The 16,879-nt window shown below is 42.0% G+C and overlaps 1 protein-coding gene across 7 annotated transcripts in view; it reads left to right on the forward strand.

Moving 5' to 3' along the window:
• arvcfb (ARVCF delta catenin family member b) overlaps positions 1 to 16,879 on the forward strand; it is a 263,119-nt gene that overhangs the window by 224,496 nt on the left and 21,744 nt on the right. For all 7 annotated transcript variants that reach the window (XM_088994808.1, XM_088994806.1, XM_088994809.1 and 4 more), the window contains one exon: positions 16,420 to 16,547. In XM_088994808.1, coding sequence (XP_088850934.1) covers positions 16,420 to 16,547 — 128 coding nt within the window. The remainder of the gene's footprint in view (positions 1 to 16,419; positions 16,548 to 16,879) is intronic.

The following is a 16,879-nucleotide window of genomic DNA, read 5'->3' on the forward strand; positions in this document are numbered from 1 at the left end:
ATGATCTGGTTGGCGACCAACGGGGGGCGCTGTCGGCCCCGCCTGCACCTGCACAGGTGCTGGTCGTCCCGGTCAGATTGGCGATCAACGGGTAGCGACTCAGCCCTGCCTGCAGCCTCACAGGTGCTGGTCGTTTTAATCACTGACACTTAAAAGGACACCCGGCACGACCATCCGGTGTCGGTTCATTGTTTGCTGCTTGTTTGCTGCATGCTTTGTCTGCAATCGCATGCATTGTATGCTGTGCATGTGTTTGTTTAACCTTGGCGGATTTTTACTTTTGGTCTTCTTTTGATACTTTGTATTTTTTCTGTTCAGATGATTTTGATGTTTTACATTTTGTTCCTGCTGACCTTTATTTTAATACAATTTGTCAAACAACCTCCTGCACCCTCCTGCCTGCTTTTTGGGATCCGCACCCGCCATCACCACCTCGCAAAACGTGACACTATCCCATCAATTCATTCAGGGGGTGGCCAACATGCAGCTTGCGGGTTAAATGCATCTCTTTGGCTGGTTCACTGCGGTGTGCAGGTTTTCACATGACAAGTGTTGAAAATTCCTCAGCGGTAGCAAAGCCATTCAATCAACAACACTAAATACACAGAACGTGCTACATCAGCCTATCACCAATCCCATTACATGTACAGTAAAGTCTCGTTATATCGATATCGGTTATATCGATAGTACCGCTTAATACGATACTATTTCTATGAACGCACGGAGAAAATTACATGCGCGCAGGGTCGGATATATCGATAGTCCCGGTTATATCGATATTTTTTCGGACTCCCGAGAATATCGATATAACGAGACTTTACTGTACTTGATTGACACAGAGGGCAACCAATCAGATGACCGTTCCACCGCTCATGCACAAAAATGGCACTCTGTGTGAAGCGAGTTAGCGAATTACCGCTGATGTCAAGGCAGGCGTGTGTGTGTGTGTGTGGGTGTGTGTGTGCGTGCATGTGGACGTGCGCACAAAGATAAGGAATGCACATGTGCATGTGGCTCTTTGCAGTAACACAGTTAAAATGGCCGTCCCCGAATTAACTCATTTACTGCCAGATGTGCAAAAATGTGTAAACTCCAGTGCCAGGGTTTTTGTCATTGTCACTCGAATTCCAAGACCAAAATTGGCACTGGTGATTTCCTTTTTACAAATTCACAAGCTACTGCATTTGGGTTTTATGTATGTATACTAACATATACTATTATATTTAATATACTAATTTGAAACCCTTATTTCACCCTTTCGATACTGACGGTACAAATGAATACCGCCATATATTTTCACTCGTAGAAAATAAAAGAAAAAGTACGTTTCTTCCCAACTTTGCTGTGGGTACGAGTTAGTCCCCCATTCTTCCGATATCGAGCGACTTGTGGCATTTTTGGGCTGTCATTTCTTGATTGATATGCCTTCTTTAGAAGACAATATAATGATTCAGCATGAAATGTCTTCCAAAAATCAGAATTTTAGATTATAGTGTCAAAATTAAAATCCAAAGTGGAAACATCAACACTTTTTGAACTGCTTATCTGAAATCTTGCTTCTGTCTCAGCACCCTTAGAGAAACACACATTTAAAACCCTAATCTCGGCCCAAAAGACCAAGCCAGATTTTAACCTGTAATTTGAAACCCTACTCAGATCTTCATCTTTATTAAGATCATCGAATTGCTTGTTCTGTGGCCACAAAGGGACACAAGCCAGTGTCTTATTGTGCCGGTCCCAAGCCCGGATAAATACAGAGGGTTGTGTCAGGGCATCCGATGTAAAAGCTTGGCAAAAACAAACATGCGAATCAAACCTCTGAAGATGGAGGACTGATTCACTGTGGCGACCCCTGACGGGAAAGCCGAAAGGAAAAGAAGACTCGAATTCCAGGACAAACAGAATATTGTGTTTTAGGACTACATAAACATTCAATGCAGCGTAAGAAACATTCGACTCTCTTTTTTCGTCAAAAAATAAATAGTTATTTCCTAAATCTTATGGGTCTGGCGTTATATGATCTTAAAATGAGGGGGGCTGTCCAAAATACAATGTAATACATAGATATTAGTTTATATAGCGCTTGAACAACTGCTGAAGCCCGAACAAAATGCTAACATGGAAAAAAAGGGACATTCAGCCCCCGTGTGGGAGGGAAAAACATTGCCAGAGGTCTGACCAGCGCTTTATTGTCACAATTCTGGAATGGCGCTCTACGTCATATTTTCAATTCCCAAATAAATTTGTGAATGGCAGTGAATCACTTAATTGAATCACTTGCTACAAATGTTATTTGCATTTAGTGTATGAGCAAACCATTTTCCCCAGTCATGGTTTATCCCCCATTTATTTTTGGTCAGCATTGTTTCATCATTAAAGAGAGAAAAAAAATCCTCACTAATATTTAAAAACCGATTCAGTTAACCGTTCATTCGTTTTCCAAATTTAAACCAGACTTTTTCAAAATGTCACTTAAAAAAAGGATGATCAGTCTGCTTTTATGAAAAGTTATTGAGTCTGAAACTTGAAGACTTGGCCAAGTGAAACTTCTAAACCATTGTTTGAAATAACGTCTGCCCGGTGGCCCAGGGCGTATAACTTTTACTTTGGGCGTACAACTTTCAAAACGTCTCGGCCAGGGAGGCCGACAACTTCTTAAAGAAAACAACAACAAAAAAGATTTTTTTTCAAATCAAACGTTTGCTTTATTCAATAAAGCAAACGCTACAAGCAAACCGCTACAAGCCACGTGAACTCTTTCTATGCGCCTTTCAAAACTCTCAAGTACACTTTACAGTCAGGGTAAGCCTGAAGCACGAAGCAGGCTTCTGGTTGGTCGCCGTGCCTAGTATGCAAATTGTCAAACAAACATTCGTTTGGCAATTTCCATACGTATGTATCATAAATTAAGCAAGGGAGCATTTGTGTTAGGTACTACCTTAATTTAAAAAAATCCTTTATACTTCGCAACAATGTTTTTTTTTTTTTTTGCGATTAGTCATCTTATTGTGTTTCAAGTTGTAAAAAATGGGGCAGGCAACTTTCTGGCCGGGCAGGCAACTTTTCAGAGTTGACTGCCCTGGCGTCGGCTAACTTTTTGTCATGAATTTCAGACACTGTCTAAACAAATACTTAATTATTAAAATATATTTTTAAATTTTTTTTTTAAATATTATTTGTTAATTAATCATTTTGAGACCTCTTGCACTTGAATGTATATCTTTAAGTGTTACTTTTCAAACAAAAAAAGCAAACAAAACAACAAAAACAACATAAAACAGACTGAACTAGACAACATTGGCACTGCTTCAGATTGAGCGAATTCACACTCTCAGATGTTTGGCTTGTCGCCATTTCATGCCTCTATGTGACAGTTTTAAGGTGAGCTTCAGCCGCCACGCTTGAGCATTGATGCTGCAATGCCACCAGTCATGTGATGAGTTTTCTTTCTCGAATTTCGTCTAGTCATTGAAGCAATTAAGTATGATGTTAGAAAGATCGCCTCATGTTTGCTGTTGGATTATTTTGATCGTTCGTCCCTTGGTTCATTGCTTCGACGGGTGTTGATGGGAGAGGATGGTTAAATCATCAGGGAGCCAGGTGTAGAACAGAAAGTTGGTTTAATCTTGGAGAGAGCAGAGACATTGCGGTGTCATCTTAAGGAGGAAGCATGGCGAGAGAGCGAGACTGCGGGAGTATTTATGCGGTGCACAGTGTGTGACGCGATAGGATGTGACGTAATGTAAATGCGACATCATGTAAAGGAAGGCAGGATATGACGTATCAGGAAGTCCAAAATGTAAACAAAGATTACAGAGCGATGTTTAGAGATGTTTGTATGGCGAATTACCCCAACATCTGCCTTCTTGTTCTGCCAAAAATCACACATTTTAGGATTTAGGTTTTTTTTGTTTTGTTGTTGTTTTTCCTCAATTGACAACAGCTGCTTTGTCTTGCAAGAAGAGTTTAAGTTTAATTTGTGAAGAGGTCTTAGCGCTGACAAACACTTTTGTATCGTATTGTGTAACCCTCTTTGTTATCATCCCACAGGAGATCTCTATTTGTGGAATAATGAACACAGACTCCTGTGCTGCAGCGTTGATGAGCTCTCTGTTGTATAAAAAAGCATGAGGCTCGATTGAATTAGGAAAACGTGAGCCATGCTTCTATTGTTCCATTTTGCTATTGTTGCTGCACATATTTCACCAAAAGGCTCACTGACATGAATCTGATTCTTCTAAACAAAATCACCATCCTCCCCACCATGAGGAATGATGAATGTCCCCGTGTAGTGAGACCATTTGTTCAGGCAGATCCCTTTTCGCATTTTTTTCCTTTTAAGATAAATCATTTTTGTGCCTTTAAATGCCAAGGCACCAAGAGTACAATTATAGCATATGGGAAGAAAAGTACTACATCTTCTGTTCATGTCATTTCTAAACAGAATATTGTAAATGATAGATTGTGTGCTGCAAATTCCAAGCAGCCGTTTCACATACTGCCGCTTCTCTGTTTTTGTGGGTAGAATTTCACAGCAAGATAGAAAACGCTGACGTTGGATCTTGCAGATGTATTGATTGCTGCACTAAGCATCTCACTCTCTTGTTCAGACTAAATACATCCGTTATGTGCCAGTTATATATCCTCAAATTCACCTCTTCCTCCTCGCCTCCTCCTTCTGTCACATTTCATCCAAAGGTGAGACTTCATTTTTGTGACAGCCGCATGTGACAGCCATGACTGAGCACATGGATCAAAATACACACATTAAAAATAGATAACATCCACATAATGTACAGGAAAACAGTGAAATGCATTTTTTGTTTGTTACATCCATTGACACGGTAACTGTTCATTGATTGTCCCCATTGAGCAACATATTATCTGGTGTGATTGTGAAAAGCCCCATACTTGCAACGTGTCTGTCAGTCTTTGCTCTATTTTTGATAATGCCACCACAGAAAAAAAGCTTCATGGCTACTACGTTGTACATTGTTCACATTCTCTGAATGCTAGCCAGTGTACACTGGCAGTCATAAAAATAGTCATTATAAGGCAAAAAAAGCATGCATATTGAACTAGACTACTATTGCAATGTGGCTGCTCAAAACATTTTTGTGTAATAAAGCCATTGCAGCTTTATATGTGGTGATACAAATAGCATTCGTTTAGAACGGATGTTAGTTTAACTGTCTTTTTGGGTGAAGAATTAAGTTATTTTATTTTTTATTTTTCGCTGTTCTATCTTCTTTCCATGAAAAAACGCCATTATCGTACTTATTCCCCTCGCTGTTGTGTTGCATGAATTTCACCGCGCATATCACAGTAATCAAGTTCTCCAAATATTCCCAACCCTCAAGTGTTCAAACCCTCAAGGAATCCACAGTAGTTTCCACATCATGCTGCCCAGGAGATTACCTTCGTCATGTGTTTCAGTTTGTGACCAACGCATGGCACTGTACGGCCCGGTCCGCAGCTGCACATGTGATGGTTGTTTTAATCAGTGGCAGTTGCACGACCATTCCGTGTCGGGTCATTGTTTGTTTCACCCTGACAGGTTTGTTTCCTCCTTTTGTTTTACTAATGGTTTTGTTTGCTACTTTGAACCTTTTTGTTTTGATGGCTTTGTTGTTTTAGATTTTGTTCCTGATGATTTATTTGTCAAATACACCATGCTCCTCCCTCCTGCCTGCATTTTGCTCAAAACAGTAATACATTTGATCACCAACAAGCATTCTGGTTAAGTTTGGCTTGCTATGAGATATTTGAGCTCAGGATCACCTCAAGTGGGAGTAATAATAAATAATAATAATACATTTAATTTCAAGCGCCTTTCGAAACACCCAACGACACTTTACAATAAAAACAAGCACACAACAGTAAAACCATCAGTAAAATGATAAATAATAAAATAGCAGATTGAACAAGACATTGAAAGCAATTTTAAACAGATGGGTTTTGAGGTGGGATTTGAAAATCGGGAGGGAGTCAATATTACGGATGTTGGGTGGAAGTGAATTCCAGAGTTTGGGAGCAGAGCGGCTGAAAGCTCTGCATCCCATCATGGTGAGACGGACAGAGGGCACATTGAGGTGAAGGGAGGATGAGGATATGAGGGACAGAGAGGGAAGGGAAATTTGAAGCAGGTCAGAGAGATAGGGAGGGGCAAGGTTATGGATGGCGTTGAATGTAAACAGAAGTATTTTGAATTTGATCCGATGTTTAACAGGGATCCAGTGGATCCCTGAGTAGAGTTGAGTGTTATCCGCGAAGCAGTGCAAGTGAATGCCAAAATTGCGGAAAATATTGCCAAGAGGAAGAAGGTAGGTAATAAAGAGAAGGGGCCCCAGACAGACGCTTGGGGCACACTAGACGACACAGAAGAGAACCGTGAGGTGAAGGAGTTGATTTGGATAAACTGTGAGCGATCAGAGAGATAGGAGTGAAACCAGCGAAGTGGGGGGTCCGTGAAGCCGAGGGGGAAAGTCTGTCGAGCAGGATGGGGTGGGAAATGGTGTCAAAAGCCGCGGTTAGGTCGAGAAGGATGAAGATGGAAAGTGAACCGGCATCGGCTGCCATGAAAAGATCATTCGTGATTTTTATGACAGCCAATTCAGTACTGTGACGGGGATGGAAACCAGACCGGAATTGTTCGTAAAGGTTATTCTGGTCAGCTTTGCGGTTGACCACATGCTGGGTGTATTTGCAGTGGTATTATGTGAAAGGTCATGCAGCAAATTTTCTTTTGGATGAATATTTCAAGCAAATGTTCACAAGTGGTCCCAATCAAGGTGAATGGGAAAAATAAATCCAGCATTCCTTCTGAAGGTAGTTTAGGTTGCTTTCATTCAAAACCTCTCTCCATAAAATGTTAATGTGGGAACAGAGCAACCTTGCTATCAGGCTGGACATGAAGTGAGAACAGCAGGGATTGTCATTCTCTCCACAAGAGTTAATCCAAAGTATCATCACACTTAAGCATGTGAGAGGTTGATGGGGCTGGAGTGAGCATTAAATGTGGGATGCTTGCTGACACCAATCCAGAGACAGCAAATCCGTTCACTGTCAGCCAGCAACAAAACAGACAATGTAAATTCTGAATGCCCGGTCCACTCGGAGATTGAGGTACTGGAGGCAAGGCTATGGTGCACCACTCCAGCCGAGTCAAGGAGGGATGCGAAATCAGTGTGATTCTTAATCAATATTTGCCCAACATAATAATAAGATTCATATTGATTTTGTTACTCGAATAGCCATCCAAAGAAATTAACAGTAAAGCTATGTGCGCTTTTTGGGGACATTTCCCAAGATTACATTGAATTTAGTATACTTTCTATATACTTGACATATATTTATTATAACATTGATATACTGCTGAAAGAAATAATAAGAAAGATAAGTCAGTTTATAATTACCTGTCTACCTGTATGGAGAGATTTACAAATGTTCCTCCTTTTTGGGGTGGTCGTGGCTCAATCCTAGAGCAGTTGTCTCCCTACCCAAAGGTTGTGGGTTACATCTTCAACCCTTGTGACACATCGAAGATACTGAACAGAAATACTGAAGTTGATCCCACTGGACTTGGTGGTGTCTTGCATGACAACAGCATCCTAATTGGTAGTAAATAATAATAATAATAATAATAATAATAATAATAATAATAATAATAATTGCCATGATAGGATACACAAGAACACCACAATTAGAAATAACTTAAAAAAACACATTAAGTTTTGAGCGCACGGAATATATTAATCAATATGTAGTAGTATTCTTGGATAATACTGTCTGGACCATCCTTTCAGTTTAAAGTCACTGTATCAGTATAGTTTTGGCTACTTTTGTCAGTTCATCCTGATTGGTTCGAAAATCACAAAGTGGGATTAGATTGTAAAGTACAAAGCTGTCACTGGAGTAACAGCGTGCTACAATGGTTTCCCATTGTGCTAAAATGGTCTTTCGTCGGCTGGAAATTTTGGTCAAAGTGGCGATGGACACTTGATGTTGACAGGCGCATATGGAGAAAGGACAAGTTATGGGGTCTGAGCTGTCTATTTGTCTGTTTTGGAACTTTATCACTCATCCCGCAACTGTCACTTCCCCTTAACCATCCCATCTCACCAGGACATCTTTTTTGTCCCGAAGCTAATGGGCAGCTGTGCAAGACACAGTCGTGTAGTCGCTTTCCGCTTTCTTTTGTCAACATCCAAGATAAGCTTCAATCAAACTTTCCTTCAAGCTTTGGCTTGGGATACTGTATTTTTTACACTAAAAGGCACAGTGGATTATAAGGTGCACCTTCAATGAATAGCCTATTTTGAATGTTTATGTATTTATTTTTTTGTATATTGGACACGCCACATTATAAGACACACTCTACAATGAATCGACTAGATGGAGCTATGCTCTAGGAACTGACAACAGAATATTACACTGGACCCTGATTCATATTGTGACAATCAGATGTCAGTAAAACATATTTAATAAAGCAGCGACACAGTTCACTTAACTAACAGCAAATTATAACATTGACTCATTAAAATTAAACTCTCTTGCTCCCGAGGTGTGACCAAAGCTTGAAACGCACTCCCCTGCAAGAAAAAAACCAAAAACCCGAACAAATTTTTAGGAATGACGCTACACATCATGCTTTTCAATTCCCGAATTTATTCGGGAATGGCAGTGAATAAGTTAACACGAACCTTGTTGTTTATTCCTCACAATTGGGAAGCAGATAAATATCTACTGTATATGCAACACAGTTATTTCTAAAAATATGTGCCAATGTTCACATTTTAAAAAGCTCACTTTGAAAAAATTCCAAGGAAATCACAGTATCAACATGGTCCTCTGGGCCACCACGTTGGGGACCTCTGCTGAAAATAGTTGTGTTGTTGAATATGCAGTCACTAATTGTAATTCAGTCGAAATGTCAATTGCCTCACACAACCTACAATGGCCTATGGAATAAATATATAAATATTTATATATTTATGAATATACCCGCCTAAAAATTACTCAATCATGTTTACTGAAAGGTACCCAACTTCTTTTCTATTCTGTGATACAAGATGGTGCCCCCATGTGTGGCTGCCTCCACAGCAGCTCTTTCCTTTTCTACTTTTTCATTTATTTACTTTTCCGTTTTTGCTTTGTTTACTTTCGTTCCCTAAACTTACGGGGAGGAGATGGGCATCTTCACTTTTGCTCATCGCCGTTATTTCTTACTTTTTCAACACTCCTGTTAACGTGGAAACCACTTGCACTCGAAATCCCATTGTGTACAGTCGAGACCAGCTACTAGCATGGCAAGCTAATAGCGGCCTAGCGGCCGCCGCACCCTTCTGCCCCTGCGAGCTGAAGAGGAGATGTCGGGCCGGGAAAGATCGACGCAAAAGAACGAGAAAATATCGACACGTTCTCCCGTCCGTCATCATGGGGAATGTGAGATCGCTCCCGAATAAAATGGACGAGCTGGCGGCGCTAACGCGGCACCAGAGGGAGTACCGGGAAGCCAGCTGCTATTCGTCACGGAGACATGGCTATCGGCAATCACTCCGGACACTCACGCTGAGTTGGAGGGCTTCCAACTCATACGAGCGGACAGAAATGAAGGCAGCGGTAAGCAGAAAGGAGGGAGGATTGCTGTGTTTATGAATGACAAATGGTGCATCCCTGGGCACATCACGGTCAAGGAAAAACTCTGCACTCGCGACATCTAGCTGCTAGCCGTTAGCCTCCGGCCGCATTACCTGCCGCGGGAGTTTTCACACGCCATAGCCGTGACGGCGTTCATTCCCCCTACGGCAAATGGCGGCGCTGCTTCCGATGACCTCATGACTGTTAAACAAGCTGCAAACCCAGTCCCCCAACGCCTTGTTCATCATCTCCGAGGACTTCAATCACGTTTCCCTGGAATGCTCCCTCCCAACATTCACACAATTTGTAACTTGTGCCACCAGAGACAATAACATATTGGACTAACTCTACTGAAATGCCAAGGATGCATACAAACTATTCCCCTTCCCCCCTCCCGGAAGAGCAGACCACCTTGTCCCGAGGCAACCAGCTGTGACCCGCACGGTCAGGAGATGGTCCACAGAAGCTGAAGAAGCTCTGCGGGACTGTTTTGACTCAACCAGGTGGGAGCTCTTCACTGAGATTCATGGGGAGGACATTGATTCACTCACCGATACCATCACAGACGACATAAACTTTTGTGAACAAAACACCGTACCCACTCGGACTGTGCGGTGTTTTTCCAACAACAAATCATGGATTAATCCTGACATAAAAGTCCTCCTGAAGGAAAAGAAAAGGGCTTTTGTGTCTGGGAACAGAGAGGAACTGAAAGCCGTGCAGATCCAACTGAGGAGGAAGATCAGAGAGGGGAAGAAGGCCTACAGGATGAAAATGGAGGAGCAACTGCAAGCCAGCAATGTCACTGGTGTCTGGAAGGGCCTGAAAACATCTCAGGCCACAAAAGCCCAGTGACATTGAATGAAAAAGACAAGGACTGGGCAGATGAACTCAACCTCTTTTTCACTCGGTTTGACAAGACGCCTGTCGCCCCCGGCCCCCTGTAGCTGCACTTGCACCAACTCTCACTGTGGCCTTACCCTCCCTGCCCCCTCTCACGACCAGCTTCCCGCAACCATCAACTGCCCTCCCAACTACACCCTCAGCCGCCATTCTGCCTCCTGGTTCCTGCCTGTCTGTCACAACTGCGCAGGTGAGGAACCAACTGAGGAGGATGGAAGTGTGAAAGCTCTTCCCACTTGACTTGATTTTAATTTAAAGCAGATTCTTTACTTACAGACAGTGTAGGTGTTCAAGTACCTGACATGTTTCGGCGTCTACTTCCGCCTTCGTCAGAGTGTCACGGATGTTGTTGTGACGCGCCATTTTCAGCTGGTGTTGCTATGAGGGCGTGACCTACCTGTCAGATCTGACAGGCAAGTCACGCCCCCCGCTGTCCGTCCGTCCCTCCAGGATACTGCTCCAGGTTGTAGAGAGCATTTAAGCTCCCTCATCCGTTGATGGTCCTTGGTCCTCGCTTCCGGATTTCAATGGCCTCCCTGATCCAGCGCTGATGTTTGTTTTCTTCGGTGCTGATGACTCTGGCCTTCTCCCAGTCCATGATATGATTTTCTCTTTTGCAGTGGTCTGTGATGGCTGATTTATGGTGTTCCTGTTGTGCTTGTTCTTTTTTTGCTCTTGTTTGGATTGTTGCTGTCTCCTTCTCACACTCATTCTTGTGCTCTTTTTTTGTTGTATTGAAACTCCTTCCTGTCTCCCCGATGTATGATTTATTGCACGACTTGCATGGGATTTCATATATTGAGTTGCATTTATTTTCCGGGTGTATTTTGTCCTTTGGGTGTACCAAGATCTGTCGGAGAGTTGTGTGTGTGGTTTGACCGGTGTGTTTATGTTATGTTTCCTCAGTGCTCTTTGTATGCGTTCTGTGATCTCTCTCATGTATGGCAATGTTACCATTGCTCTGTGCTCTTGTTTGTTTGTTTGTTTGCTTTGTCTTTCTCCCCTGTCTTGTTTTTGACCTGCTCTGCCCCTTTATTTATTGCCCACTGAGGATATTGGCATTTTTTTTAGTGCGTGTTGTATATGTTTTTCCTCCTGTGTTCTGTCCTCCGGGTCCGTGATCATTGTGCTGCGTTCATGTAATGTTCTGACGACTGACAACTTATGAATAGTGGGGTGTTCAGATGTCCAAAGGAGATAAGTGTCGGTATGTGTGGGTTTCCTGTGTACTTTTATTTTTGGGCGCCATCTTCTGCATTTTCTGGGTGCTACATTGCTGTCATTAATGGCTCGAATTGATATGGGAGGACTCCTTTAATCAATTGCAAACATTTATGCTTTCCTCTTCAGAACTACAGTGGTACCTCGGTTCTCGAATGCCTCACAGTTCGAACAAATCGGAGTTCGAACAAAATATTCAAGATATTCTTGCTTCGTAGTTCGAACACCAATCGGTGTTCGAACGCCAATATGACGCGTGAGTGCATACGCGAGGGTGGGGTGCTGAGCAGCGTACGGGTGTATCGCTCTCTCCGTGACCAACTGTTGTCGCTTGCGGACGTGCTGCGTTTTGCTCTAGTGTTTAATATAGGTGTACGAAGAGTTTTAGCCCCTAATCATGCCTCCAAAGAAAGTAAGTGCTGCTTAAAGTGACAAAGGAAAAGTAGTGCGTACAACTATTGCATTTAAGAAAGCAATAATCGCAAAATATGAAGGAGGTGTGCGAGTGCCTGATCTGGCTAGGGAATACAGCATAGCGAAATCTACGATCAGTACGATATTAAAGAATAAGGACGCTGTGAAATCTAGTGATGTGGCTGTGGGAGTGGGAGCAAGTGTCATTGGATAGATTTTTTTATGAGAAAAGAACATCCTGTCGCCGAGTCATCCGTAGCTGTCACGTTCCGAGCGATAGTGACGGCAGCTGACTCGTCTGAACGTAGTGGAATGTTTGGCATTCCAAAGCAGGCGGCAGAGACGTATACTACCCAAGCAGGATGTTTATTCACAAATAAAAGAAAACACAGCGAATAAGAAGGCAGGGGGTGATCCGACCCGCTGACTACGCCAAAAAGCAAATGGCACACGAGGGTGCAAAATGACGCAATCCCGGAAGATGACATAAATTTACGGGACGCAGGGAAAATACCTTGGACCGGATACACTCGCGCATCGAAGGAAGAGTCCAAGTACGGTGGCGAGTTCAGTCAATCATCCGGCATTGGCGAGGTGATCGTATAAATGCCCCGTGTCCGTGATTAAATAATTGACAGCAGGTGGAGAACGGCCGGGAGAGGATTCATTTTAAAGTCATTTTTATTGGTGTTTTTCATTTGACTAAAAATATCAGCCTGCGAGTTTTGGGTATTTTAGATGCTATCAAACGTTTTTCTGATGTCAGTAGGAAAAAAAATGGTGCCGGTTGTCTTTTAAATTTAGTGTGTACAAACCTCATAGCACAGTAAGAACACACCAACCCAATTTATTAACTGTCTTTCAAATGTGAAAAATATCCCTTATCAGTTAATAAATTTGTCTATAGGAATATGCAAGATATGGCGTTGACATACTATTTCGCAGATACTGGGAGGAGGAAATGGAAATAGATTAAAATAACATATGCACTGTGATTTATCAAGATTGCGTCTGTTTTTAATAAGTTTCAATCGAAGGTGCAAAGTTAAAGAAATAAACATTTATTTAAAAATGGAATCACTTTCAACATTCAAAACATATTATTACACAACGAACTATTCGAGCTCAATAATACCTACTTGTGTTAAGTTCCGCAAAATCATGGGCGGATTGTCTTGACCGCGCGCTCTACAAACTCTCTACGGACGCCCTCGCCTTCACGCGCAAACAGTACACGTGTACCGTTGCCAAGCACACAGACATAGGCTACCTGCAGTTGAAATTTGCATACTCGGCACGGCAGCCAATCAGCAGCCTGCTTCTTTCTTCTGGACTTTCGCAAGCGTTATAAGGTCGTGCATTTGCATATCATTTTCCAATATAGATGCATAGAACCTCAGCCCAGAAGAAAGATTCAAAAAAAGCTAACAACATATATGACGCCACAAAACATAAATTTACATTAAACCGTGACTGTAAAGTGTACTTGAGAGTTATGAAAGGAAGCAAGCAATGCAAACATTGCATTGTGCACCATGATGACAAATGACTACTGCAGCGGAATCTACAGCCATGGACATTTACCGTAAATTAAGCAAGGTATCCATTGGGATTAAAAAGCCCAATGTATGTGGCCCGCGGGCCGTAGTTTGCCCATGTCTGTTCAAGAAGAACAATGTGTCTGTATTCTTACACGGTCTTCAACATTCTGCTCCTGCAGAAGTAGAAAAAAAAAATGAAAAATGTTTGAAATAACATTAAGTCAGGACTGCAAAGGTTAAATATGTTCAAAGATTATTTTCTTTCCTGCTATTTGTTTGCCCATCTGTCACTTGTCTAGATGCTCTACCTCCCTTTCTCCCGAGAAAACAAAACACAACTGCCGAGCGATTGTTTTGAGGCTCACGTTTGTACCTGTTTGACTGATGAGAATCATTTTGTGACGAGCAATGGCGCTCTTGTTTGTGGCGCCATGTCTGTGTGTATTATTAGAGTTCCGTGTGTTTTTGCAATGAAAGCACCTCACAGGAATGTGAATGGCAGAGTCTGGCTGCTATTTGTGTGAACGAAGAGTTGATTCAGAGCAGGCATGACCAATTCCGGGCCTGGAGGGTGACTGTCCTGCTTGTTTTCCAGCTCTTGCGGCTGAAGCACACCTTATTCAGGTGATCAGCTCATCAACCAGTCCTGAATCAGCATAAGAAAGATCCTGGTTATTTGAATCCGGTGTGTTGCTCTTGGGCTAGCTGGACAACAGGCAGGACAGGGGCCCTTTAGGACCGAGGTGGAGACCCTTGCTGTAGAGAGTCATATTCAATTTTCAGAAATCCATTACATTTTACTAGCCCAGATTTTACTTTTTTTTTTCTCAGAACTGTGTGCAGTGCTTGTACAAATAAGATCATTTGTTTGAGGACATAATGGTTTAAAGCTATTAAGGCTGTGTCATGCTCGGGCCATCTTTGATAATGCATTTTGATAATGCATTTTGAGTGATTCTTTGCAAGGTAGTCTCATGCATCATCCTCCAACTCCCTTATGACCCTGGATATACAGTACATTTTTCTCTGGAAATGAGAACAGAACAAAGACAACCGAAAGTTTACTTGACAATATATCCCAAACCAGAGAGGGGCTTTTAAATAGAACCTAAAAAATATTGGCAATAGAAAACATACAAAAATTTGAGTCAGGAGACCAATTGCAAACTCCCATTTCTCTTGTGAATAATGGGATGTTTTTGATCAAATTGCATGATTAAACTGGACAGTGATTTAAACTTACCCGACAAATTCAGCAAGTCCTGAAGAATGAATCACTCTCTGCGTCTTTGTTTGTCATGTTGTCTTTGTGTTGTCATATTATTTGTTATTTAGTTTTTTTTTTGTTGTTCTTTTGACTTCAAGACGGCGCCGCGAGAGCGGCTGCCTTTCCAGCAGCTCATGTATTTCTTTTTTTCATTCATTTCATCACTTTGCTGCTGTGAAATGTAAATTTCTCCACTGTGAGACTAATAAAGGCAAATCCAATCCAATCCAATCCAAAATTGGTACTGTTGTTAAATCCAGCTTCTTTCAGCTTAGACAACTGGCTAAAATCAAACATCTCCTTTTTATAAGCACCTTGAGCAGTAATTGATGGCTTTGTCCCATCTTGGCTCGATTACTGTAATGTGCCTTACTTTGGAGTCAGCCAGTCATCCATGAAGCGTCTCCAGCTGGTCCAGAATGCTGCTGCTCGCCTCTAGACTGGTACTCGTAAGAGGGAGCACATAACTCCTACTCTGGCATCTCTTCATTAGATGTGCCAATAACTAATGGGAGGCTCAGAGGGGATCGAGCCTTTTCCGTTCCTGGTCCCACTCTTTGGAATGACCTGCCACTGAACATTCGCCAACCCCCCTTGGTACCCTTGTATGTGATACCTGTCAAATGCTTTGGTGCAGCACGATATAAATCATACTGTATTGTATTGTATCAAATGTTTATTTTGTTGTGTCTGCACCAGTGATGAGTGGTCTGCACATGTCTGCTGAAGTCACAATTTCTAATAGCAGCGCTCCCCTGGCCATACTTACATAGGTTTTTGTTTCATCCACTCATTTCTTTCCTATCGAGTCCACCTTCTGCCTCTTTTAAACAAGAAACATACATGGATCTACTAAGTGCTTTAGTGTTGCTTTCGGGAACGTTATGTACACCCTTAATGAGTGCAAATCGGTTGTGCTTTTTGCACAAATCCCATAATTGCGCAGGAAATTATGAAATTGACTTAAACTTCCACACACCAGAGAGATAGATGCTTGTGTGAATAATAATAATGCGACGTGAACAGATCACAATGACTTTGACAGCTAATACTGTCTGAAATCTCATTTGTGTGTCACTTGGAAAATCACTGCGGGCTTTAAGATTCCGTGCCGGTTTGCCTGTACATCCCCGCTGCTGCCGTGTCTAGTAGCTGGTAATGTAATTATGTTATCATCACAGGGAGGTCTGATGATTGGATGTGTTTTGTGCAAGCGAGATCAAAACATCTCCAACCCTCGGCTTGTCGAATCAATAAACTTCTGCTAACATTCTCTTTCTTGTTTGTCATTCTGAAGTATTGATTGTCATTAAATTTGAATACCGTCATTCATGGGCACATTGCAATAAAAAAAAATACTGGCAGGCTTTGGCAAATATCTGATGCCCAGGCTATCTTTTTGGATGTCCTAAACATGTGTATGTCTGCTTCTAGGTTTTCAGCTTCTTTATCAACCAGAAGTGGTGAGACTCTATCTATCGCTGCTTACCGAGAGCCAAAACTTCAACACCCTGGAGGCGGCTGCTGGAGCTCTGCAGAACCTTGGTGCTGGGCAATGGACTGTGAGTGTGTGGGTGTGTGTGGGGATGGTACACCAGGCACCAATTTTGTTTAATAAATTTGTATAGTAAGCAAATATATGTTAACTAAAAACAAAGAACCTAACAGTTTCGGCCAATGTCACTCTTAGATGGTTAGTATCTAAATTAGCATAAATCCTTCATTTGGACACTCCTGAAAATATATATAGTATTCAAACAAAGTGCATGAGATAAAGATAAACATCCGAAGTACAGAGTGTAAACGATTAATTTTCATAGTGCCTTCAAAACTAATACAAATAGTCTTACATTTTTGCCGGAGTTGATCGAGGAGATGAGAAAATGTGTCGCCA

The sequence above is a fragment of the Hippocampus bargibanti genome, linkage group LG04, assembly GCF_051943395.1.
Source record: "Hippocampus bargibanti isolate YZ-2025 linkage group LG04, ASM5194339v1, whole genome shotgun sequence".
Taxonomy (NCBI): domain Eukaryota; kingdom Metazoa; phylum Chordata; class Actinopteri; order Syngnathiformes; family Syngnathidae; genus Hippocampus; species Hippocampus bargibanti.